The sequence below is a fragment of the Heteronotia binoei genome, chromosome 13, assembly GCF_032191835.1.
Source record: "Heteronotia binoei isolate CCM8104 ecotype False Entrance Well chromosome 13, APGP_CSIRO_Hbin_v1, whole genome shotgun sequence".
Lineage (NCBI taxonomy): Eukaryota > Metazoa > Chordata > Lepidosauria > Squamata > Gekkonidae > Heteronotia > Heteronotia binoei.
This window is the reverse complement of record NC_083235.1, coordinates 5,004,155-5,029,865: the sequence shown is the minus strand read 5'-3', so window position 1 is coordinate 5,029,865 and position 25,711 is coordinate 5,004,155. Positions and strand designations below refer to the sequence as shown.

Below are 25,711 nucleotides of genomic sequence, written 5' to 3'. Positions count from 1 at the left end.
GGCTGCGGCTCCTCCTCCTTTCCTCGCCACGCCCCTTGGCGGGGAGGGGGGTTCGGAGTGAGCGCGCGGCACGGCCTGGCCTTGCCTCAGCCGACCATGGCGCCCAGCAGTGATTTAATGGGGGCGGCCGAAGACCTGGCCGATCAGGTGAGCCTCCCCTTTCCCCGCTCCCCGGGTGGTAGAGTCCGCCTTGCCTGGACTGAAGGAGCCGCGTGGTGGGGACGTACCATTTTATTTGAGAGGGGAGGGCTGGAGGGAGATACCACTCGCCGCCTCCCCCTTTCCCTCAATCTCCCATCTGCTGTAGAATATCGGTTCGGAGCGTACCATTCACAAACATGGGGGAAGGGACGGATGATTTCAATGGCCGTTTCGCGGGGAAAGGGGAGATTAGGCACATCCTAGCCATGCTTTTTGTAAAAGCGTGGAAGAGGTTGGCCGGCCTTTCTCCATACATCTCTCCCCTACGCTGTAATTATGAATTGTATTTCTTATAGAGTAGAAATTCCTGGATCAATCAATCCGATTTATTGACTTCCAGGGGCTGCAGATATTCCTATTGCATCTTCTGATGGCCCTTAAGTGCCATCCCCATTTAAAATGGCCTCAGTGGCAGTCCCAGACATAGCTGTACAAATCCTTACAACAGCCCTGCAAGGTAGGGCGGTGGCTCTTTTTCGAGCAGGAGCTCCTCTGCCTATTAGGCCACGCCCCCTGATGTAGCCAATCCCCCTAGAGCTTCCAGGGCTCTTACTACACAGCCTACTGGAAGCTCCGGGAGGACTGGCTACATCAGAGGGGCGTGGCCTAAAAGGCAGAGGAGTTTCTGCTAGAAAAAGAGCCCGGCCAGTTACCGATGGGGAGCCAGTCCAGGTGAGAATGGGACTCCTTTAGCTGCCATCTGTCCCGCCTCTGGGTCCCATATAAGCTGCTGAGGGTCTCTATTGCTGATGTGGAAACCATTCACTGGGGGAGAGATCGGAGTCTGGGTGCGAGTCGCGCAGAATCAAGCAACCCATTCTCACTAAAGAATGAGAATTCAGGGTTTTCAAGCTGCAACGGACTTATGGCGAGCTCTCAAAGGGCGTTCGAGGCAAGGGGTGAGCAGCGATGGCTGGCCGTTGCCTGCCTCTGGGTAGTTACCCTGGGCTTCCTTCCCAAACATGTACTAACCAGGACTAATCCTGTTGAGCTTCCAAGGTCTAACGGTGGCCAAGCAAATGCAATTTGGGGCTATATCGACAGAAGTCTAGTGTCCAGATCACGTGATGTGATGGTATTGCTTTACTCTGTTCTGGTAAGACCTCACCTGGAGTCTTGTGTTCAGTTTTGGGCACCACATTTTAAGAAGGATCTAGACACGCTGGAAGGGGTCCAGAGGAGGGCGATGAAGATGGTGAGGGGTCTGGAGACCAAGTCCTAGGAGGAAAGGGACCTCTAGGGTCATCTTGTCCAACCCCCTGCACAATGCAGGAAACTCACAAACACCTCCCCCTTTTTCATTGCTGTCAGGGCCATCTAGCCTCTGTTGAAAAACCTCCAAGGAAGGAGAGCCCACCACCTCCCGAGGAGGAAGCCTGTTCCACTGAGGAATCACTCTAACGGTCAGGAAGTTCTTCCTAATGTTGAGCCGGAAACTCTTCTAAGTTAATTTCAACCCATTGGTTCTGATCCTACCTTCCAGGGCCACAGAAAACAATTCCACACCATCCTCTATATGACAGCCCTTCAAGTATTTGAAGATGGTGATCCTATCACCTCTCAGCCGCCTCCTCTCCAGGCTAAACATCCCCAGCTCCTTCAGCCTTTCCTCATAGCACTTGGTCTCCAGACCCCTCACCATCTTCGTCGCCCTCTTCTGGACCCGTTCCAGCTTGTCTAGATCCTTCTTAAACCTTGGGTCAGCCATAGCTCTCGCAGAGTTGTCCTTAAAAGGGCAGCTTGTGGGAGAGCTCTCTCAGCCCCACCTACCTCACAGGCAGTGTTTCCTCTAAGCTGAGTTAGCGTGAGCTGGCTCACAGATTTTTAGCCTCCAGCGCACAGATTTTTGTCTTAGCTCAGGAAAGATGACCCCAGAGCACAATAATTTGTGCAGTCGCTCACAACTTCAACGCTCAGCATTTTAATGCCAGTAGCTCACAAAGTAGAATTTTTGCTCACAAGGCTCCGCAGCTTAGAGGGAACGTTGCTCACGGGGTGTCTGTTGTGGGAGGAGAGGTGGGGAAGATAAAGGAGATTGTAAGCCGCTCTGAGACTCTGAATGAAGGGCGGGGTATAAATCCAATATCTTCTTCTGTGTCACTTCTGAGATATGTGGCCACACTGCATTTGTTTCCAGCTTCTGGGAGGTAAGAGGGGGTAATTTGGGGGAGGGGGGAGAAGCACCCAAAAGCCGGAGACCCCGGCTTGGACAACTCTAAGATCAAAGCAAGAGATGAACAGAGGTGGTTGTCCATTGCCTGCCTCTACATAGCAACCTTGAACCTCTTTGGTGGTCTCCCATCTAAATACCAACCAGGGCCAATCCTGCAAGATCTAGCCTGGGCGATCCAGGTCAAGGCAAGAGATGAACAGAAGAAGAATTGCAGATTTATACCCCGCCCTTCTCTCTGAATCAGAGACTCAGAGCAGCTTACAATCTCCTGTATCTTTTCCCCCCCACAACACACACCCTGGGAAGTAGCTGGGGCTGAGAGAACTCTCCCAGAAGCTGCCCTTTCAAGGACAGCTCTGCAAGAGCTATGGCTGCCCCAAGGCCATTCCAGCAGCTGCAAGTGGAGGAGTGGGGAATCAAACCCGGTTCTCACAGATAAGAGAGCTCTGGCTGACCCAAGGCCATTCCAGCAGCTGCAAGTGGAGGAGTGGGGAATCAAACCCGGTTCTCCCAGATAAGAGAGCTCTGGCTGACCCAAGGCCATTCCAGCAGCTGCAAGTGGAGGAGGAGGGAAACAAACCCGGTTCTCCCAGATAAGAGAGCTCTGGCTGACCCAAGGCCATTCCAGCAGCTGCAAGTGGAGGAGTGGGGAATCACACCCCGTTCTCCCAGATAAGAGAGCTCTGGCTGACCCAAGGCCATTCCAGCAGCTGCAAGTGGAGGAGGAGGGAAACAAACCCGGTTCTCCCAGATAAGAGAGCTCTGGCTGACCCAAGGCCATTCCAGCAGCTGCAAGTGGAGGAGTGGAGAATCAAACCCAGTTCTCCCAGATAAGAGAGCTCTGGCTGCCCCAAGGCCATTCCAGCAGGTGCAAGTGGAGGAGTGGGGAATCAAACCCGGTTCTCCCAGATAAGAGAGCTCTGGCTGACCCAAGGCCATTCCAGCAGCTGCAAGTGGAGAAGTGGGGAATCAAACCCGGTTCTCCCAGATAAGAGAGCTCTGGCTGACCCAAGGCCATTCCAGCAGGTGCATGTGGAGGAGTGGGGAATCAAACCCGGTTCTCCCAGATAAGAGAGCTCTGGCTGACCCAAGGCCATTCCAGCAGCTGCAAGTGGAGGAGTGGGGAATCAAACCCGGTTCTCCCAGATAAGAGAGCTCTGGCTGACCCAAGGCCATTCCAGCAGCTGCAAGTGGAGGAGTGGGGAATCAAACCCGGTTCTCCCAGATAAGAGAGCTATGGCTGACCCAAGGCCATTCCAGCAGTTGCAAGTGGAGGAGGGGGGAATCCAACCCGGTTCTCCCAGATAAGAGAGCTCTGGCTGACCCAAGGCCACTCCAGCAGGTGCAAGTGGAGGAGTGGGGAATCAAACCTGGTTCTCCCAGATAAGAGAGCTCTGGCTGACCCAAGGCCATTCCAGCAGCTGCAAGTGGAGGAGTGGGGAATCACACCCGGTTCTCGCAGATAAAGAGTCTGCACACTTCGCCACCACACCAGACAGGCTCTCAGAGGTGGCTTGTCATTGCCTGCCTCTGCGTCTCAAACCCTGGACTTCCCCGGTTGTTTCCCACCCAAGTACTAACCGGAGCCAACTTCCCTTCGCTTTCAAGTTCTGCTGAGCTCAGACTAGTCCAGGCAACTAGCAATCTTCCAATTGCAGCGCCAGTAGAGCTGGGCTGGTTCAGATATTGTGCACAAAATCACAGCCTTGGGTCCTGGGTGAAGAAATTTAATTACCGTTCCCAAGTGTTGCACCCTCTGAGGAATTGCACTGCAGGCTGAGTGTGCAAGGAAAAAAGTATAATTTAATTACTCTTATGTGGTTAATTTATACCGACTCAGAACCTTCATCTGTCGGCCTCAGTACTGCCTGTTCGGAACTGGCAACGGCTCTTCAACGGCTGAGGCAGAAAAAAGGTCTTGGCTTGCGTTGCCTGCCTGAGATCGATTCATCGAAAGCAGGCCTCATTTTGACCAGGAGCGGAGCTCCAGAATGTCTAAATTTTATTGTGCTCTTTCTTTCTTACCCCCTCCCCAAATACTCGCTTCTGGGCTCCGTTGTTCAACCCCCCTGGGAGAATTTTTGCTGAATTCTTAAGATTTGACAAGAAGCCCCGTGGCACAGAGTGGGAAAGCTGCAGTACTGCAGTCCGAGCACTCTGCTCATGACCTGAGTTCGATCCCGGCAGAAGCTGGTTTCAGGTAGCCGGCTCCAGGTTGACTCAGCCTTCCATCCTTCCGAGGTCGGTCAAATGAGTATCCAGCTTGCTGGGGGGGAAAGTATAGATGACTGGGAAAGGCAAGGGCAAACCACCCCATAAAAGTCTGCCGTGAAAACGCCGTGATGCGACGTAACCCCAGAATCAGAAACGACTGGTGCTTGCACAGGGGGCTACCTTGACCTTTTTAAAGATTTGACAAACTTCCTAATATTTCCCCCCACAAAAAATGGAAAAATAACCAAAACATAGGAAGCAGACAGATGGAAAAATTCGTCATGCCACTGTGGCCACAGAGGAGAAAGTCATTTAAAAAGTATGATGGGTGCAGTTGAGTTAGTGTGAGCTAGCTCACCGTTTTTTAGCCTCTGGCTCACATATTTTTGTCTCAGCTCATGAAAAATGGCCCCAGAGCAAACTAACTTATGCAGGAGTTCACATCTTTAACGCTAGTAGCTCACAAAGTAGAAGTTCTGCTTGCAAGACTCTGCAGCTTAGAGGGAACATTGGATGGGAGTCAGGTTTTATGATGAGAATTCTAATTCCAGAAGCATTTTAAGGTAGATGCTGAGCTGATATAATTTAGTATACACCTTCTGGTGATGTCAGGGGCGGGTGCTGTGTGCAAATGAGTTGCGCTAATGAGCTCCAGCACCTCTTTTTCTACAAAATGACCCTTGATCGGAGGCGTCTGGAATTGAGCATGGGAGTTTCTGCGTTGAAAGCATACGCTCTGGCAAGGAGCTACGGTCCCTCGTGCCATTGAGGGTCCCACACAGTCCCAGATAGGTAAGTCTTTCCCCACCCCTTCACAAAACCATTTCATAAAAAGCAGCACAAGCTTTTTTGGTTGAAGAAGAAGGATTGCAGATTTATACCCTGCCCTTCTCCCTGAATCAGACTCAGAGCGGCTTACAATCTCCTTTATCCTCCTCCCCCACAGCAGACACCCTGTGAGGTGGGTGGGGCTGAGAGAGCTCGGACAGAAGCTTCCCTTTCAAGGACAGAGACTCAGAGTGGCTTACAATCTCCTTTATCTTCCTCCCCCACAACAGACATCCTGTGAGGTAGGTGGGGCTGAGAGAGCTCGGACAGAAGCTGCCCTTTCAAGGACAACCTCTACCAGAGCTATGGCTGACTCAAGTCCATTCCCGCAGCTGGAGAGCCAGTTTGGTGTAGTGGTTAAGTGTGTGGACTCTTATCTGGGAGAACCGGGTTCGATTCCCCACTCCTCCACTTGCACCTGCTGTAATGGCCTTGGGTCAGCCATAGCTCTGGCAGAAGTTGTCCTTGAAAGGGCAGCTGCTGGGAGAGCCCTCTCCAGCCCCACCCACCTCACAGCGTGGGGGAGGAAGGTAAAGGAGATTGTGAGCCACTCTGAGACTCTTCGGAGCGGAGGGCGGGATATAAATCCAATATCGTCTTCTTCTGGAGTGGGGAATCAAACCTGGTTCTCTCAGATAAGAGTCCACACACTTAAGAAGAAGGATTGCAGATTTATACCCCGCCCTTCTCCCTGATTCAGAGTCTCAGAGCGGCTCACAATCTCCTTTATCTTCCTCCCCCATAGCAGACTCCCTGTGAGGTAGGTGGAGCTGAGAGAGCTTGGACAGAAGCTGCCCTTTCAAGGACAACCTCTGCCAGAGCTACGGCTGACTCAAGTCCATTCCTGCAGCTGCAAGTGGAGGAGTGGGGGATCCAACCCGGTTCCTCCAGATAAGAGTCTGCGCACTTCACCACTGCACCAAACTGGCAGGGCGAAATGATTCTGAAGCAAAAATATGATTTGTGGGCATCCGTAGCCACGCTGCAGGGATTTCGGTTGTCACCCTTACATGTGTACCCTGCCCTGTCCGGATAGTCCCTGCTTGTTGATGTGGAGTGCAGGGGTGTGTGTTCTCTTCGTTCAAATGGGGTTTCTCAACTCCTTCCCGTCAGCTCCAGCTTTAAAGAGCCTCTTTGTACTTCCGAGGGGCGAAACAGGTTCTTCTGCCCTGAGGAAAGTCTCCCCTTTAATCTTTTTGATAATTTTAAGCTATTGTTCGGAAGGGCAGAGGACTGAAAGGAACTCTTGGCTTCCTGCTCAGGTTTATCCGTAATCCTCTGATTGCTGGAAGATAAAAGCACACTAGAATGCATGCATTTCTTTGTATGTCAGGCCAAAGCCTCTAATACAGGTCGCTTGAAAACATGCGTTTGTCACAAGGCAAGAGTATAAGAAGGCACCTTCCAGCGCAATCCTGCACTACCTATGCTTGGAAAAAGTAAAGGCAGTCCCCTGTGCAAGCCCTGAGTCGTTACCGACCCATGGGGTGACGTCACATCACGACATTTTTATGGCAGACTTTTTACGGGGTGGTTTGCCCTTGCCTTCCCCAGTCCTCTCTGCTTTCCCCCCGGCAAGCTGGGGACTCCTTTGACCCACCTCGGAAGGATGAGTCAACCTGGAGCCGGCTACCTGAACCCAGCTTCTGCCGGGATCGAACTCGGGTCGTGAGCAGAGAGCTCGGACTGCGGTACTGCAGCTTAACACTCTCTGTGCCACGGGGTTCTTTCTGGTGTAAATACCCACACTCTTTTCCAAAGACGGAAGTGTTCTAAAGTCCCCAGGATGGCATGGCTGGATACAAAACTGTCATGAACTTCCAAAGCCATTACCTTCGTTCCAGATTAGATGTTTTCCTTTTCGAGATGGTTTTGCAGGGGTGGAATTCTAGCAGGAGCTCCTTTGATGATGATATTGGATTTATATCCTGCCCTCCACTCCGAAGAGCCTCAGAGCGGCTCACAATCTCCTTTACCTTCCTCCCCCACAACAGACACCCTGTGAGGTAGATGAAGATATTGGATTTATATCCCTCCCTCCACTCCGAAGAGTCTCAGAGCGGCTCACAATCTCCTTTACCTTCCTCCCCCACAACAGACACCCTGTGAGGTAGATGAAGATATTGGATTTATATCCCACCCTCCACTCCGAAGAGTCTCAGAGCGGCTCACAATCTTTTTTCCCTTCCTCTCCCACAACAGACACCCTGTGAGGTAGATTAAGATATTGGATTTATATCCCGCCCTCCACTCCGAAGAGTCTCAGAGCGGCTCACAATCTTTTTTCCCTTCCTCTCCCACAACAGACACCCTGTGAGGTGGGTGGGACTGAGAGAGTTCTCATAGAAGCTGCCCTTTCAAGGACAGTTCTGTGAGAGCGATGGCTGACCCCAGGCCATTCCAGCAGGTGCAAGTGGAGGAGTGGGGAATCAAACCCGGTTCTCCCAGATAGAGTCCGCACACTTAACCACCACACCAAACTAATAGAAATGAAGTGCACAATTGTATCATCTCGAAACCATAATTCCTCCCTTGATCCGTGGAAAAATTGCCTTCCACAAAACGGTCCCTGGTGCCAAAAGGGTTGGGGACCGCTGCTGTAACCACTACACCACACTGGCACTCTTAATTTCACAATCTCCAAGGGATTTCACCAAGACATGGAAGCAGCTGTTAGGTGAACTATGGCCACAGTAGACCTCTCCCTCTAAGGAGCAGCGTATGTGACCGTTGGAAGTATGAGAAGTACTAAACAAATGGAGCAGAGGTCCATCAGTGGCTATTAGCCACAAGGTATAGATGGAACTCTGTCTGGGGCAGTGATGCTCTGTATTCTTGGTGCTGGGGGGGCGGGCAACAGTGGGAGGGCTTCTAGTGTCCTGGCCCCACTGGTGGACCTCGTGATGGCACCTGATTTATTTGGCCACTGTGTGACACAGAATGTTGGACTGGATGGGCTGTTGGCCTGGTCCAACACGGCTTCTCTTATGTACTGGGGCCGTGATGGTCTGTCTTCTTATTGCTTGGGGGGCAAGAGAGGGAGGGCTTCTGGCCCCACTGGTGGACCTCCTGAGGACACCTGGGTATTGGCTCCTGTGTGACAAGAGTCTTGGACTGGATGGCTGTTAGCCTGATCCAACATGGCTTCTCTTATGCTGTTATGTCTGGGGCAGTGATGCTCTGTCTTCTTGGTGCTTGGGGGGCATCAGTGGGAGGGCTTCTGGAGTTCTAGTCTCACTGGTGGATCTCCTGATGGTGCCTGGGTTTTGTCCACTGTGTGACACAGAGTGTTGGACTGGATGACCCACTGGCCTGATCCAATAAGGCTTCTTTTATGTTCTTATGCCTGGGACAGTGATTCTGTCTTCTTGGTGCTTGGTGGGGAGGCACAGTGGGGGGGCTTCTAGTGTCCTGGCCCCGCTGGTGGACCTCCTGATGGCACCTGGCTTTTGGCCACTGTATGACACAGAGTGTTGGACTGGATGGGCCACTGGACTGATCCAGCATAGCTTCTCTTATGTCTGGGGCAGTGAAGCTCTGCTTTCTTAGTGCTTGGGGAGGCACAGTGGGAGGGCTTCTGGAATTCTGCTCCCACTGGTGGACCTCCTGATGGCTTCTGGGTTTTGGCCACTGTGTGACACAGAGTGTTGGACTGGATGACCCACTGGCATGAACCAATAAGGCTTCTTTTATGTTCTTATGCCTGGGACAGTGATTCTGTCTTCTTGGTGCTTGGTGGGGAGGCACAGTGGGAGGGCTTCTAGTGTCCTGGCCCCACTGGTGGACCTCCTGATGGCTCCTTGCTTTTGGCCACTGTATGACACAGAGTGTTGGACTGGATGGGCCACTGGACTGATCCAGCATAGCTTCTCTTATGTCTGGGGCAGTGAAGCTCTACTTTCTTAGTGCTTGGGGAGGCACAGTGGAAGGGCTTCTGGAATTCTGGTCCCACTGGTGGACCTCCTGATGGCTTCTGGGTTTTGGCCACTGTGTGACACATGGCTTCTCATACATTCCTAAAAGATGTCCTTGCCCAAGGCACGCTTCTGCCGCCTGTTACGGCTCTTCTGGGGCGTGGCTGTCTCACACTCTCTTCCCTTTTGCCTCCTCCTTAGTTCTTGCGCGTCACGAAGCATTACCTACCTCACCTGGCTCACCTCTGCCTCATCAGCACCTTCTTGGAGGACGGAATCCGGATGTGGTTCCAGTGGAACGAGCAGAGGGACTACATCAACCTGTCGTGGGGGAGCGGCGTCCTCCTGGCCACCCTCTTCGTGCTCCTCAACATGTGTGGGCAGCTGGGTAAGGACTCCTTTTTGGGGAGGCGGGCTGGGAAAGAGCAGGCCTGATCCCTAGATCCCGCAGTTCAAGGCAGGAGACGTTGACATTGCCTGCCTCTGCCTACGGACCCAGGAGGACACACTTGGTGGTCGCCCGTCCACGTACTCACCAGGGCCTACCATGTTTAGCTTCCAAGATACCATGAGATCAGGCTAGGCAGGGTCATCCAGTTCAAGACAGGAGATATTCAGAGGTGGTTTGCCACTGCCTGCCTCTGCCTACGGACCCAGGACGACACACTTGGTGGTCGCCCATCCAAGTACTTAACCAGGGCTGACCCTGATTAGCTTCTGAGATTTGACCAGATCAGGCTAACCTGGGCAGGGCTCAGCCTTTCGTGCACAAGTTAGTATCCCTGTCTGTTTATAGCCAGGTTGACAGAATTGGAGGGGAACCAATCTGGAACTGAAGGTAACTAAAAAAGGAAGAATAGGCAATTGAAACAAGGTTTTTTTTGCCACGGTGTGACACAGAGTGTTGGGCTGGATGGGCCATTGGCTTGATCCAACATGGCTTCTCTTATGCTCTTATGTGACACCGAATGTTGGCCTGGATGGGCCACTGGCCTGATCTAACATGGCTTCTCTTATGTTCTTATGGACCCCCTGATGGCACCTGTGTTTTTTGGCCACTGTGTGACAGAGTGTTGGACTGGATGGGCCATTGGCCTGATCCAACATGGTTTCTCTTATGTTCTTATGGACCTCCTGATGGCACCTGGGTTTTTTGGCCACTGTGTGACACAGAGCGTTGGGCTGGATGGGCCATTGGCCTGATCCAACATGGCTTCTCTTATGTTCTTATGGACCTCCTGATGGCACCTGGGTTTTTTGGCCACTGTGTGACACAGAGTGTTGGACTGAATGGGCCATTGGCCTCATCCAACATGGCTTCCCTTATGTTGTCTTATGTCTGGGGCAGTGATGCTCTGTATTCTTGGTGCTTGGGGTGGGGGCACAGTGGGAGGGCTTCTACTGTCTTGGCCCCACTGATGGACCTCCTGATGGCACCTGGTTTTTTGGGCCACTGTGTAACATGGAGTGTTGGACTGGACGGGCCATTGGCCTGATCTCACTTGGCTTCTCTTCTGTTGTTATGTCCAAATCTGTATTCGAGTGGGAATGAGCGGTAGCATTTAGTTTCTTGAAGAGTTCTAATTTAGCACTTTCTCATGATATATTAAGCAGCCCCATGGCACAGAGTGGTAAAAGCAGCAGTACTGTGGTCTGAACTCTCTGCTCACGACCTGAGTTTGATTCCGGCGGAAGCTGGATTCAGGTAGCCGGCCCAAGGTTGACTCAGCCTTCCATCCTTCCGAGGTCGGTCAAATGAGTCCCCAGCTTGCTGGGAGGAAAGTGTAGATGACTGGGGAAGGCAAGGGCAAACCACCCCGTAAAAGTCTGCCGTGAAAACGTCGTGATGCAACATCACCCCAGAGTCAGAAACGACTGGTGCTTGCACAGGGGACTACCTTGACCTTTTTAAAGATTTGACAAACTTCCTAATATCTCCCCCCACAAAAAAGTTCTCCCACTGTGCCCCCCCAAGCAACAAGAAGACAGAGCATCACTGTATCAGACATAAGAACAGAAGAGAAGCCATGTTGGTTCAGGCCAGTGGCCCATCCAGTCCAACACTCTGTGTCACAGAAGAACATAAGAGAAGCCCTGTTGGATTAGGCCAATGGCCCATCCAGTCCAACACTCTGTGTCACACAGTGGCCAATATAGGTGTATGTGTGTATATACATATACACACATATATATACATACACACTGTGGCTAATAGCCACTGATGGACCTCTGCTCCATATTTTTATCTAACCCCCTCTTGAAGCTGGCTATGCTTGTAGCCGCCACCACCTCCTGTGGCAGTGAATTCCACATGTTAATCACCCTTTGGGTGAAGAAGGACTTCCTTTTATCCGTTTTAACCCGACTGCTCAGTGATTTCATTGAATGCCCACGAGTTCTTGTATTGTGAGAAAGGGAGAAAAGGACTTCTTTCTCTACTTTCTCCATCCCATGCATCATCTTGTAAACCTCTATCATGTCACCCCGCAGTCGACGTTTCTCCAAGTTAAAGAGCCCCAAGCATTTTAATCTTTCTTCATAGGGAAAGTGTTCCAAACCTTTAATCATTCTAGTTGCCCTTTTCTGCACTTTTTCCAATGATATAATATCCTTTTTGTGTTTAAACCAATTTTATTATACTGCAATATATTGTAATAATACGTATAAATAACTAATATAAATACATAACATTTTTCTCCTCTCTCCCCCCCTTTTCATTACCCCCCGACGGTGTATTTTAATTAAATTGCTAAAAATAAAAGGTAATTTTATCAGTTAAAGAATCTTCATTAAAAAATTCTTAAAACAAGAAGAAAAAAGGAAAGAAAAAACCATATGTTATAATCCATCTTCATTATAATCCTTTAGTCCTTATAAAAAAAAAGTTGAAGAAAATATGTTCACATAGTCTCGCTTTTTGACTGTAGTCCATTTATTATTCCTCTAAAGTTCAACCATTGTCAAAAATCGCCAGATATCTTTTAACCTTCCATTGTTTTTCAACATATTTTTGAAATTTTCCCCACTCATTTTTAAACTTCTCTAGATCATATTCTTTTAAGATTCTTTGTAAGCTTGTCCATTTCACTCCAATGCATAACTTTTAAAGTCCAGTCCCACTTTTCTGGTTTTTTATCTTGCTTCCACATCTGTGCATATAATGTCCGTGCAGCTGAAAGCATGCACCAAATGTATCATTCTATCTTCATAATATAATATCCTTTTTGAGGTGCGGTGACCAGAACTGCACACAGTACTCCAAATGAGACCGCACCATCGATTTATACAGGGGCATTATGATACTGGCTGATTTGTTTTCAGTTCCCTTCCTAATGATTCCCAGCATGGCGTTGGCCTTTTTTATTGCAATTGCACGCTGTCTTGACATTTTCAGTGAGTTCTCTACCACGATCCCAAGATCTCTCTCTTGGTCAGTCTGTGCCATTTCACAACCCATCAACTTGGTAAGACCCAGCTTAGCCCAGACTCATCAGATCATTCGTCCTGGGAAATCCTTGGGTTAGAGACCACCACGGAAGTCCAGGGTTGCTATGCAGAGGCAGGCAACGTCAAACCACCTCTGTTTGTCTCTTGTCTTGGCCTGGATGGCCCTGGCTAGTCTGATCTCATCAGATCTTGGGAACTCAGGGTCAGCCCTGACTTGCACTTGGATGGGAGACCACTAAGGAAGGCCCACTACACAGAGGAAGACAACCGCAAACCACCTCTGAACGCCTCTTGCCTTGAAAACCCTACACGGTCGCCAGAAGTTGGCTGCAACTCGATGGTGTTTCCAGCTACTGTCAAACCAGGCAGCCATCTCAGTCGAATAAAAACTTAGGATAGGAGCTAACAGCCTGTATCACAAGGGATGGAATTGTTGCTTCTAGAACAGGCCTTTTGGTGTAGAACAAGCCAGTTGGGTGTAGTGGTGAAGTGCGTGGACTCTTGACTAGGAAAATGGGGCTTGATTCTCCACGCCTCCACTTGCAGCTGCTAGAGTGGCCTTGGGCCAGCCATAGCTCTCGCAGAGCTGTCCTTGAAAGGGCATCTCCTGGGAGAGCTCTCTCAGCTCCACCCACCTCACAGGGTGTTGTGGGGGAGGAAGAAAAAGGGAGATTGTGAGCTGCTCTGAGACTCTTGAGATTCAGAGCGGAGAGTGGGATATAAATCCAATATCTCATTTTCTTCTTCTTCCCCACCCACCTCACAGGGTGTCTATGGTGGTGGTGGGGAGGTAAAGGAGATAGTGACCACTCTGAGATTCAGAGTGGAGGGCGGAGTCTAAATCCAGTATCATCATCTCCTTCTTCTTCTCCTTCTTCTCTGTCTCCTCCTCCTCCTCCTCCTCCTCCTCCTTCTTTCTCTAGTGGTTTTTCAGACAAATGAAGCATAAACATCTTGGGGCCCTTGGTAAAACCAGGGCATGTGGAGAAAGAGATCTGTACATTTTCCCGTTGTGTGTTTTGGGCAGCTACTAAAGAGCCTTCTCTTTCTTCCCTTCCTTTCCTTCTTTCTAGCCGGGTGTGTGCTTGTCCTCGCCAGGAGGTTTGTTCCTTATGCATGTTTTGGACTCTTCGGAATCATCTTTATGCAGGTGAGTCAGGAAGGAACATACCTTGGGACCTGCGGTGATGGAGATCTCCTTGGAACAAATCCCAGCGCAAGGAAGTAATTTGTTATGTTATAAGTTCTGCAACGTTTATTGCAGCAGAGAACATATTGGAAGAACTGTCTCCTTCGCCATGTCTCTACAGTCATCGGGCAGCTGTTTGGGGCTATCCCATCACAATGCTCACCTAGCAGAGACCGGAGAGTGATAAAAATGCGGAATTCTCCGCCAGAGCATTTCATGATGGCCACGGGAATAATCAGCTTTAAAAGGCGATGAGATAGATTCATGGGAGATAAGTCTAGCAGGGGCTACTAGGCACAGCGGCTGAGGGGAATCTCCGCATTTAGAGGCGTTAAAACTCTGAATACCAGAGCCAGGAGGCAACGTTAGTGCAAGGCCTCGGCCTCTCTGCCCTGTTCCTGGACCTCCAGAGGAACTGGCTGGCGTGGACTATTGGTCTGACCCAGCAGGGCTCTTTTGATGTTCTTCTCAGGGGAAGGCCTCAGCCTCTCTGCCCTGTTGTTGGCCCTCCAGAGGAACTGGCTGGCCACTGTGTGAGACAGGAGGCTGGACTAGATGGACCCTCACTGGTCTGACCCAGCAGGGCTCTTCTGCCCTGTTGTTGGTCCTCCAGAGCAACTGGTTGGCCACTGTGTGAGGCAAGAGGCTGGACTAGATGGACCCTCCCTGGTCTGATCCAGCAGGGCTCTTCTGATGTTCTTCTCAGGGGAAGGCCTTGGCCTTTCTGCCCTGTTGCTGGCCCTCCAGAGGAACTGGTTGGCCACTGTGTGAGACAGGAGACTGGACTAGATGGACCCTCACTGGTCTGACACAGCAGGGCTCTTCTGATGTTCTTCTCAGGGGAAGGCCTCAGCCTCTCTGCCCTGTTGTTGGCCCTCCAGAGGAACTGGCTGGCCACTGTGTGAGGCGGGAGGCTGGACTAGATGGACCCTCTCTGGTCTGACACAGCAGGGCTCTTCTGATGTTCTTCTCAGGGGAAGGCCTCGGCCTCTCTGCCCTGTTGCTGGCCCTCCAGAGGAACTGGCTGGCCACTGTGTGAGACAGGAGGCTGGACTAGATGGACCCTCCCTGGTCTGATCCAGCAGGGCTCTTGTGATGTTCTTCTCAGGGGAAGGCCTCAGCCTCTCTGCCCTGTTGCTGGCCCTCCAGAGGAACTGGTTGGCCACTGTGTGAGACAGGAGGCTGGACTAGATGGACCCTCACTGGTCTGATCCAGCAGGGCTCTTCTGATGTTCTTCTCAGGGGAAGGCCTCGGCCTCTCTGCCCTGTTGCTGGCCCTCCAGAGGAACTGGCTGGCCACTGTGTGAGACAGGAGGCTGGACTAGATGGACCCTCCCTGGTCTGATCCAGCAGGGCTCTTCTGATGTTCTTCTCAGGGGAAGGCCTCAGCCTCTCTGCCCTGTTGCTGGCCCTCCAGAGGAACTGGTTGGCCACTGTGTGAGACAGGAGGCTGGACTAGATGGACCCTCACTGGTCTGATCCAGCAGGGCTCTTCTGATGTTCTTCTCAGGGGAAGGCCTCTGCCTCTCTGCCCTGTTGCTGGCCCTCCAGAGGAACTGGCTGGCCCCTGTGTGAGACAGGAGGCTGGACTAGATGGACCCTCCCTGATCTGATCCAGCAGAGCTATTCTCATGTTCTCTGTTGTGGGGTGGGGGAGGAAGATAAAGAAGATTGTGACCGCTCTCAGATTCAGAGTATAGGGCGGGATTTAAATCCAATATGTCCTTCTTCTAAGTTCTCCTGTGTGTGTCTCCAGACACAAGAGGATAATAATAATTTTTATTTATATCCCGCCCTCCCACCGAGGCAGGCTCAGGGCGGCTTAAAGACATGGAAAGTGCCATGATTACAGTAAATACATTATACAATAAAATACATTTAAATAATTTAATTAAAACCACAACAGTTAAGGTGCTATAATACAAGACAGTATATATACCCCGAATTAATTTGGATATACCCCGAATTAAGCTTTGTTGGTGTTCAAGGTGCCCCTAGATGTTCTGTTGGTTCAGATCAACACGGCTGCCCATCTGAATCGCTCTTTTGTCAAGAAAGGCAGGCGGGCATGCCAGAAGTGTGACCCTAACCCTTGTAAACCTCTATCATGTCACCCCACAGTCGACGTTTCTCCAAGCTAAAGAGTCCCAAGCGTTTCAACCTTTCTTCATAGGGAAAGTGTTCCAGCCCTTTAATCATTCTAGTTGCCCTTTTCTGGACTTTCGCCAATGCTATAATATCCTCAAAAAGCACTGGAGAAAGTCCAGAAAAGGGCAACTAGAATGATTAAAGGGCTGGAGCACTTTCCCTATGAAGAAAGGTTGAAACGCTTGGGGCTCTTTAGCTTGGAGAAACATCGACTGCGGGGTGACATGATAGAGGTTAACAAGATAATGCATGGGATGGAGAAAGTAGAGAAAGACGTCCTTTTCTCCCTTTCTCACAATACAAGAACTCGTGGGCATTCGATGAAATTGCTGAGCAGCCAGGTTAAAACGGATAAAAGGAAGTACTTCTTCACCCAATGGGTGATTGGCATGTGGAATTCACTGCCACAGGAGGTGGTGGCGGCCACAAGCATAGCCACCTTCAAGAGGGGTTTAGATAAAAATATGGAGCAGAGGTCCATCAGTGGCTATTAGCCACAGTGTGTGTGTATATATAAAAATTTTTGCCACTGTGTGACACAGAGTGTTGGACTGGAGGGGCCACTGGCCTGATCCAACATGGCTTCTCTTATGTTCTTATAGAGTGTTGGACTGGGTGGGCCATTGGCCTGATCCAACATGGCTTCTCTTACGCTCTTATGTTCTTCTTATGTGATGTTGGCGTCAGCCTCTTCCCCTTGTCACTTCCCACCGGTGTCTTTTGTTTTTCAGACAATTGCCTACAGTATTTTATGGGACCTCAAGTTCTTGATGAGGTGAGTGGGTCACAGCGGTCCCTTTGAAGTCACATGGCCCAATTCAAGATGTTGGCTTGGTCCTTTAAAGCCCTACGTGGCTTGGGACTGGGGTAGCCAAAGGACCATTGCCTCCATATGTTCCTACCCAGGAATTAAGATTGCATGGGGGAAAGTCCTTTTGATTTTTCCTCCATTCAAAGGAACTTGTTTGGCAGGTGCATGAGGCAGGGCCTTTTTGGTGGCAGCCCCAGAATTATGGCGCAACCTCCCAGGGAGATGTGTGTGGCACGGCACCTACCGTCTTTAGGAAGCAGTTGAAGATGGTTTTATTTAGGACTGCCATTTGAGTAAAGCAAGCCTACATTATGATTTTGGTTCTGTGTTTTTCATGCAGTTTCTGTACATTTACTTATTTTTGTAAGCCGACTTGAGCTCCCCAAGGAAGAATGGTGGCTAATAATAAACTGCTTCTAAAAGGGTATTAGATAGATTCATGGAGGAGATGTCTACCAGTGGCTACTAGCCCTGGTGCTGAGCGGGACCACCACATTCAGAAGCACCAAACCTCTGAATCCCAGAGCCAGGAGGCAACTTCAGGGGACGGCCTTGACTTCTATGCCCTGTCGTTGGACCTCCAAAGGAACTGGCTGTCCACACTTGAGACAGGAGGCTGGACTAGATGGACCCTCCCTGGTCTGACCCAGCAGGGCTCTTCTGAGGCTCTACTCAGGGGAAGGCCTCGGCCTTTGTGCCTGTTGTTGGCCCTCCAGAGGAACTGGCTGGCCCCTGTGTGAGACAGGAGGCTGGACTAGATGGACCCTCCCTGGTCTGACCCAGCAGGGCTCTTCTGAGGCTCTACTCAGGGGAAGGCCTCGGCCTTTGTGCCTGTTGTTGGCCCTCCAGAGGAACTGGTTGGCCCATGTGTGAGACTGGAGGCTGGGCTAGATGGACCCTCCCTGGCCTGATCCAGCAGGGCTCTTCTGAGGTTCTTCTCAGGGGAAGGCCTCGGCCTCTCTGCCCTGTTGTTGGCCCTTCAGAGGAACTGGTTGGCCCCTGTGTGAGACAGGAGGCTTGACTGAATGGACCCTCCCTGGTCTGATCCAGCAGGGCTCTTCTGATGCTCTTCTCAGGGGAAGGCCTCAGCCTCTCTGCCCTATTGTTGGCCCTCCAGAGGAACTGGTTGGCCCCTGTGTGAGACAGGAGGCTTGACTGAATGGACCCTCCCTGGTCTGATCCAGCAGGGCTCTTCTGATGCTCTTCTCAGGGGAAGGCCTCAGCCTCTCTGCCCTGTTCTTGGCCCTCCAGAGGAACTGGCTGGCCACTGTGAGACAGGAGGCTGGACTAGATGGACCCTCCCTGGCCTGACCCAGCAGGGCTCTTCTGAGGTTCTTCTCAGGGGAAGGCCTCGGCCTCTCTGCCCTGTGGTTGGCCCTCCAGAGGAACTGGCTGGCCACTGTGTGAGACAGGAGGCTGGACTAGATGGACCCTCCATGGCCTGATCCAGCAGGGCTCTTCTGAGGTTCTTCTCAGGGGAAGGCCTCGGCCTCTCTGCCCTGTGGTTGGCCCTCCAGAGGAACTGGCTGGCCACTGTGTGAGACAGGAGGCTGGACTAGATGGACCCTCCATGGCCTGATCCAGCAGGGCTCTTCTCAGGGAAAGGCCTCGGCCTCTCTGCCCTGTTGGTGGCCCTCCAGAGGAACTGGCTGGCCACTGTGTGAGACAGGAGGCTGGGCTAGATGGACCCTCACTTATCTGATCCAGCAGGGCTCTTCTGATGTTCTTACATTCCCTTCCGTTTCTCCTTCCTCAGGAATTTGGCTCTGGGTGGTGGGCTGCTCCTGCTGCTGGCTGAGTCTCGATCTGAAGGGAAGTCCATGTTTGCCGGAGTCCCCACCGTTGACGACATCTCACCGCGGCAGTACATGCAGCTGGGCGGGCGCCTGCTTCTCGTCCTCATGTTCATGACGCTGCTGCACTTTGAGCTGGGCGCCTTCACTGTGAGTGTGGCCTTTGCCTCTCTCTGGAGGGAGAACATCAGTTTCAGTTGGGGTTTCTCCCCTGGGGGAAAGTAGGTGCAGCGTGTGGATGCTTTTCCATGCCTGTTTTAACAGACTATTGGAGAGTGGCCTTGGTTAATGAACTAGGAGGGATTCTTGGTCATGAGGACAGACTCCTGGATGTCCCTTTGCCTCACTGGTGGCAAAAGAAGAAGGCCGTAGATTTATACCCCACTCTTCTCTCAATCAGAGTCTCAGAGTGGTCACAATCTCCTTTTCCTTCCTCCCCCACAACAGGCACCCTGTGAGGCAGGTGGAGCTGAGAGAGCTCTGACAGAAGCTGCTCTTTCAAGGACAGCTCTGCAAGAGCTATGGTTGACCCAGGGCCATTCCAGCAGCTGCACGTGGAGGAGTGGGGAATCAAACTGAACGTACCCAAGTCCCTCAGTCTTTCCTCACAGGGTTTCTCAGTCTCCAGGCCCCTGATAAGTTTGGTGTAGTGGTTAAGTGCACGGACTCTTATTTGGGAGAAACCGGGTTTGATTTCCCACTCGTCCACTTGCAGCTGCTGGAATGGCCTTGGGTCCTTGAAAGGGTAGCTGCTGTAAGAGCTCTCTCAGCCACCTCACAGGATGTCTGTTGTGGGGGAAGAAGATATAGGAGGCTGTAAGCCGCTCTGAGACTCTGATTCAGAGAAAAGGGTGGGGTATGAATCTGCGGTCTTCTTCTTCATATGAACATATGAAGCTGCCTTCTACTAAATCAGACTCTGGGCCCATCAAAGTCAGTGTTGTCTATTCAGACTGGCAGTGGCTCTCCAGGGTCTCCAGCTGAGGTTTATCACGCCTCTTTGCCTGGACCCTTTTTAGTTGGAGATGGTGGGGATTGAACCTGGGACCTTCTGCTTACTAAGCAGAGGCTCTACCACTGAGCCACCGTCCCTCCTCTAATACCAGGCTATATGAAGCTGCCTTCTACTGAATCAGACCCTTGGCCCATCAAAGTCAGTCTTGTGTACTCAGACTGGCAGCGGCTCTCCAGGGTCTCCAGCTGAGGTTTATCACGCTCATTTGCCCGGGACCCTTTTTAGTTGGGAGATGCCAGGGATTGAACCTGGGACCTTCTGCTTACCAAGCAGATGCTCTGCCACTGAGCCACCGCCTCTACACCCACTCCGTTCCGTCCACAGTCCTTTTGAAGTGGGGAGCCCTAGGATAGCCAGTCACAGAAGCTCTGAGGAGAAACGTGAGGCTGACCATTGGGCGTTTCTGTTCTTTCCCTCCCCAGATCTTCCAGGACATCTTCGGCATGGTCCTCATAATCCTGGTTGCCGTGGGCTTCAAGACCAAGCTGGCGGCTCTGACCCTGGTGGGCTGGCTGCTGGTCATCAACATGATCCAGAATGCCTTCTGGAGTATCCCCACGTACCGGCCCCTCCACGACTTCCTCAAATATGACTTTTTCCAGACCATGTCGGTCATCGGTGGGCCTCTTGCTGGTGGTGGCCCTGGGACCTGGGGGGTGTCCATGGATGAGCACAAGAAGAAGTGGTGAAGACGGAGCGGAGAAAGAGGGGCGGGGCTGGGGGCGGGGCTCTTTTCCTAGCAGGAGCCCCTCTGCATATTAGGCCACGCCCTCCCTGATGTAGCCAACCCCCCAAGAGCTTGCAGGGCTTGCTGGAAGCTCCAGGAGGATTGGCTTGCATCAGGGGGGGCGTGGCCTAATATGCAGAGGAGCTCCTGCTAGAAGAAGAGCCCTGCTGGGGAGGAGACGAGGGCGGCGGTTTTTACGAGACCCGTGTAGAAATTCTTCCTTCTCCCTTTTTTGCTTTATTTTCTGGAAGTTTATCATAGTTCACGGTTGCCTTATCCGGAATGGGGAGGGCTGTTGCCTTCCGCCCTGTCTGAGACGTGTAAATTAAAGCCGAATTCTCTACGTTGATTTGATGACGCTTGCGTGCTTAAGTGCCCGAGGCCCCTCCGTGGTCTGCCGTGGCAAAATCCTTTTTGATGTTCGAGGTCCAGTTTGAAAGGTGGGCTCTTGCGGCTTCCAAACACCTGTGTCTAGAGTGCCTGTTAGTTTTTGGAGCTTCAGCACAGCTTAGTCTTCTGGTTCTGCGCAGGATGAGCCCAGAATGAAGGAGATCGGTTTCTTGCTCTACTTGAAGAAGATTATATTGGATTTATATCCCACACTTTACCCTGAATCTCAGAGTCTCAAAGCGGCTCACGATCTCCTTTCCCTTCTTCCCCCACAACAGAAACCCTGTGAGGCAGATGGGACTGAGAGAGCTCTCCCAGAAGCTGCCCTTTCAAGAAGAAGACTGCAGATTTATACCCTGCCCTTCTCTCTGAATCAGAGCCTCAGAGCAGCTCACAATCTCCTTTATCTTCTTCCCTCACAACAGATACCCTGCGGGGTGGGAGGGGCTGAGAGGGATCTCACAGCAGCTGCCCTTTCAAGGACAACTGCAAGAACTACAGATGACCCAAGGGCATTCCAGCAGCTGCAAGTGGAGGAGTGGGGAATCAAACCTGGTTCTCCCAGATAAGAGTCCATGCACTTAATCACTACACCAAACTGGCTCTGTGAGAGCTATGAACCATCAAATCCAACACTCTGCGTCATACAGTGGCCAAAAACTCAGGTGCCATCAGGAGGTCCATGAGTAGGGCCAGGACATTAGAAACCCTCCCACTGTCCCCCCCCCTCCCCCAAGCACCAAGAATACAGAGCATCACTGCCCTAGACAGAAATCCAAAAATACGCTGTGGCTAATAGCCACTGATGCACCTTTGCTCCAGATATTTATCCAATCCTCTCTTGAAGGTATGCTTGTAGCCGCCACCACCTCCTGCGGCAGTAAATTCCACATGTTAATCACCCTTTGGGTGAAGAAGGACTTCCTTTTATTCCTTCTTACCTGTCTGCTCAGCAATTTCATGGAATGCCCACGAGTTCTCGTATTGTGAGAAAGGGAGAAAAGGACTACTTTCTCCATCCCATGCATTATCTTGTAAACTTCTATCATGTCACCCCGCAGTCGACATTTCTCCAAGCTAAAGAGCCCCAAGCATTTTTACCTTCCTTCATATGGAAAGTGTTCCAACCCTTGAATCATTCCAGTTGCCCTTTTCTGCACTTTTCCCAATGCTGTAATATTTTTTTTGAGGTGTGGTGACCAGAATGTTGAGGTGTTGTGACCACCTAACTTTCCCATGTATCCTTCATCCACGCTGTTTAAGAACATAAGAGAAGCCATGTTGGATCAGGCCAATGGCCCATCCAGTCCAACACTCTGTCACACAGTGGCCAAAAAAATTATATATATATATGCACACTGTGGCTAATAGCCACTGATGGACCTCTGCTCCATATGAACATATGAAGCTGCTTATACTGAATCAGACCCTTGGTCCATCAAAGTCAGTATTGTCTACTCAGACTGGCAGCGGCTCTCCAGGGTCCCAAGCTGAGGTTTTTCACCCTTTTTTGGAGATGCCAGGGATTGAACCTGGGACCTTCTTACCAAGCAGATGCTCTACCACTGAGCCACCGTCCCTCCCCTATCTAACCCCCTCTTGAAGCTGGCTATGCTTGTAGCCACCACCACCTCTTTCACCTGTTTCTTCTTTCCCTCCCTCCGGCAGCTCCTGTATCCCCACGTTTCCCAGCTTCCATCTCTCCTTCCCACACACCTACCAGCCAGTGTTCCCTCGGGTGGCCAAGGGTAGCTCTCCAGATGTTTTTTGCCTACAACTCCCATCAGCCCCAGCCAGCATGGCCAATGTGGAGCTGATGGGAGGTGTAGGCAAAAAAAAACATCTGGAGAGCTACCCTTGGCCAGCCCTGCTCTAAGCTCTCGTGAGCAAAAAGTCTACTTTGTGAGTGACAGGTGTTAAAGTGGTGAGCGACTGCATCAATGAGTTTGCTCTGGAGCCATTTTTTCTGCGTTGAGATAAAAAATGTGTGAGCCAGAGGCTAAAAAATTGTGAGCTCGCTCACGCTAACTCAGCTTAGAGGGAATACTGCTCCCAACCTATCTGTAGGCTGTCCTCCCGTCTCCAGATGTATTTATTATTTTATTTATCTCCCAATAAGGGTATTGCTTTACTATTTTCTGGTAAGACCTCACCTGGAGTCTTGTGTTCCGTTTGGGGATCTAGACAAGCTGGAACGGGTCCAGAGGAGGGCGACGAAGATGGTGAGGGGTCTGGAGACCAAGTCCTATGAGGAAAGTTTGAAGGAGCTGGGCATGTTTAGCCTGGAGAGGTGATAGGATCACCATCTTCAAGTCCTTGAAGGGCTGTCTAGAGGATGGGGTGGAGTTGTTTTCTGTGGCCCCAGAAGATGGGATCGGAACAAGTGGTTTGAAATTAAATCAAAAGAGTTTCCGGCTCAACATTAGGAAGAACTTCCTGACGTTTGAGCGATTCCTCAGTGGAACAGGCTTCCTTGGGAGGTGGTGGGTTCTCCTTCCTTGGGCGTTTTCAAACAGAGGCTAGATGGCCATCTGACATCAATGAAGATCCTGTGAATTTAGGGGGAGGTGTTTGTGAGTTTCCTGCATTGTGCAGGGGGTTGGACTAGATGACCCTGGAGGTCCCTTCCATTACACAGTTAAAGGTTAAAGCACTTGGGGCTCTTTAACCTGGAGAACCGTTAACTGTGGAGTAACAGGATAAGAGGTTTACGGGATTCTGCATGGGATAGAGAAGGCAGAGAAAGAAGTCCTTTTCTCCCTTTCTCACAATACGTGAACTCGTGGGTGCTCCATGAAATTGCTGAGCAGTTGGGTTAGGGTAAAAGGAAGTCCTTCTTCACCAAAAGGGGAGATTAACACGTGGAATTCACTGCCGCAGGAGGTGGTGGCTGCAAACATAGCTTCAAGAGGGAATTGGATCAACATCTGGAGCAGAGGTCCATATTGATGGAACTCTCTGGAGTAGTGATGCTCTTTATTTTTGGTGCTTCGGGGGAGGGGGGTAACAGTGGGAGGGCTTCTAGTGTCTTGGCTGCACTGATGGCACTTGGGGGTTTTGGCCACTGTGTGACACAGAGTGTTGGACTGGATGGGCCACTGGCCTGATCCAACATGGTTTCTCTGATGTTCTTCTGTCTTGGGCAGTGATGCTCTGTATTCTTGGTGACTGGGGAGGGGGGGCACAGTGGGAGGGCTTCTAGTGTCCTGGCCCCACTGCTAGACCTCCTGATGGCACCTGGGTTTTTGGCCACTGTGCGACACAAAGTGTTGGACTGGATGAGCCATTGGCCTGATTCAACGCGGCTTCTCTTACGTTTCTCTTATAGTTGTAGAACAGTTGCCTACAGAGTACTTCAATTTAAAAAGACCAGAACTAGAAGTGGGTCCATTAGAAACAACCAAAGATACAAAATATGAATCCAGTAATCACTGAAATTGGAAAACAGTATACTTTAAAAAAATCTATAAAGAAATTTCTTTCTTTCTTTCTTTCTTTCTTTCTTTCTTTCTTTCTTTCTTTCTTTCTTTCTTTCTTTCTTTCTTTCTTTCTTTCTTTCTTTCTTTCTTTCTTCCTTCCTTCCTTCCTTCCTTCCCTTCCTTCCTTCCTTCCTTCCTTCCTTCCTTTCCTTCTTTCTTTCTTTCTTTCTTTTCTTTCTTTCTTTCTTCTTCTTCTTTCTTTCTTTCTTTCTTTCTTTCTTTCTTTCTTTCTTTCTTTCTTTCTTTCTTTCTTTCTTTCTTTCTTTCTTCTTCTTTCTTTTCCGCTGTCTTCACAAGCAGACTCAGGGCGACTAACAATTAATTAAAAATATGCAATTACAATTTTAAAGCGTTAAAATTACAATTGAGAAACCTTTTATGGTGCTGTTCCGCTTCAGTATAGGCGGGATCTCTCTTTCCTCTGACAGTGATCCTATCATGATCGTAATTCCTCGCGGCAGTTCTCTCCTGGTTTAGGTACTGAAGGCTTGTCGAAATAATTCTGTTTTGCAGGCCCTGCGGAATTGAGAGAGATCCCGCAGGGCCCTTATGGCCTCCGGGAAGGCATTCCACATTTCTGGTGCTGCCACTGAGAAGACCCTGGCCCGTGTGGTCTGGGGGTAGACAGGTTTTGTGTCCCTGGGTACAACAAACCAGTATTTCGTCTTGTAACTCTTAATGGTAAGTGTAATGTTTCAAGTAGGAGCTCTCTTTAGCAGGATGCTGTTTAATTAGAAGCCCCCTAAACGCCACCTGGTTTTGGAATGCACTTAGCGGGCACCAGGAATGGGGTCGATGCATGCCATGGACACCTGTTGGGGGACTCTGGAATTCAGCTGCAATTTATTCTGACCCCCAGCCCTTACCTGCTTGGCACGCCCTTTCCCTTAGCTGCAGCATCACGCTCCAGAGGCTTCCTGCATTATGGGAGAGAGCGTTCTTGAGAAACGGGGCTGAGAAAATGTTTTGTTCAGTTGTACAGTCGGGTCTGACTCTTGCGACCCCCTGGACCAAGTCACACCAGGCCCTCCTGTCTTCCACCATCTTCCGAAGTCTGCTCAAATTTGTGCTTGTTAAATCAGTAATGCTGTCCAGCCATCTCTTTTGCCGCCCCCTTCTTTTGCCTTCTGCCTTTCCCAGCATCAGGGTCTTCTCCAGGGAGTGCTCCCTTCTCATTGGGTGGCCAAAGGATTTGAGCTTCAGCTTCAGCATCTGACCTTCCAGGGAACAGTCTGGGTTGATTTCCCTCAGGACTGACTGATATGATCTTCTTGCAGTCCAAGGGACTCTCAAGAGTCTTCTCCAGCACCACAGCTTGAAAGCATCTCCTTCTGCGCTCGGCCTTCCTTATGGTCCAGCTCTTACAGCCATACGTTACTACT

General features: G+C 50.8%; 1 protein-coding gene across 1 annotated transcript; it reads left to right on the top strand.

The window, feature by feature from the left end:
* LOC132581427 (surfeit locus protein 4-like) lies at positions 1 to 20,809 on the top strand. The gene is made up of 6 exons (XM_060252669.1): positions 1 to 147; positions 9,532 to 9,718; positions 13,851 to 13,927; positions 16,846 to 16,889; positions 18,682 to 18,868; positions 20,156 to 20,809. The coding sequence occupies exons 1-6, from the start codon at positions 97 to 99 to the stop codon at positions 20,420 to 20,422; spliced, it is 813 nt and encodes a 270-aa protein (XP_060108652.1). The 5' UTR covers positions 1 to 96; the 3' UTR covers positions 20,423 to 20,809.
* The last annotated feature ends 4,902 nt before the right edge of the window (positions 20,810 to 25,711 follow it).

Excerpts from the sequence above, each read along its gene's own strand:
- LOC132581427 (XM_060252669.1), top strand. The coding sequence starts at position 97 with ATGGCGCCCAGCAGTGATTTAATGGGGGCGGCCGAAGACCTGGCCGAT. Across the intron at positions 148-9,531 it reads CCGAAGACCTGGCCGATCAG|TTCTTGCGCGTCACGAAGCA; the intron begins GTGAGCCTCCCC and ends CCTCCTCCTTAG. Across the intron at positions 18,869-20,155 it reads TTGAGCTGGGCGCCTTCACT|ATCTTCCAGGACATCTTCGG; the intron begins GTGAGTGTGGCC and ends TTCCCTCCCCAG.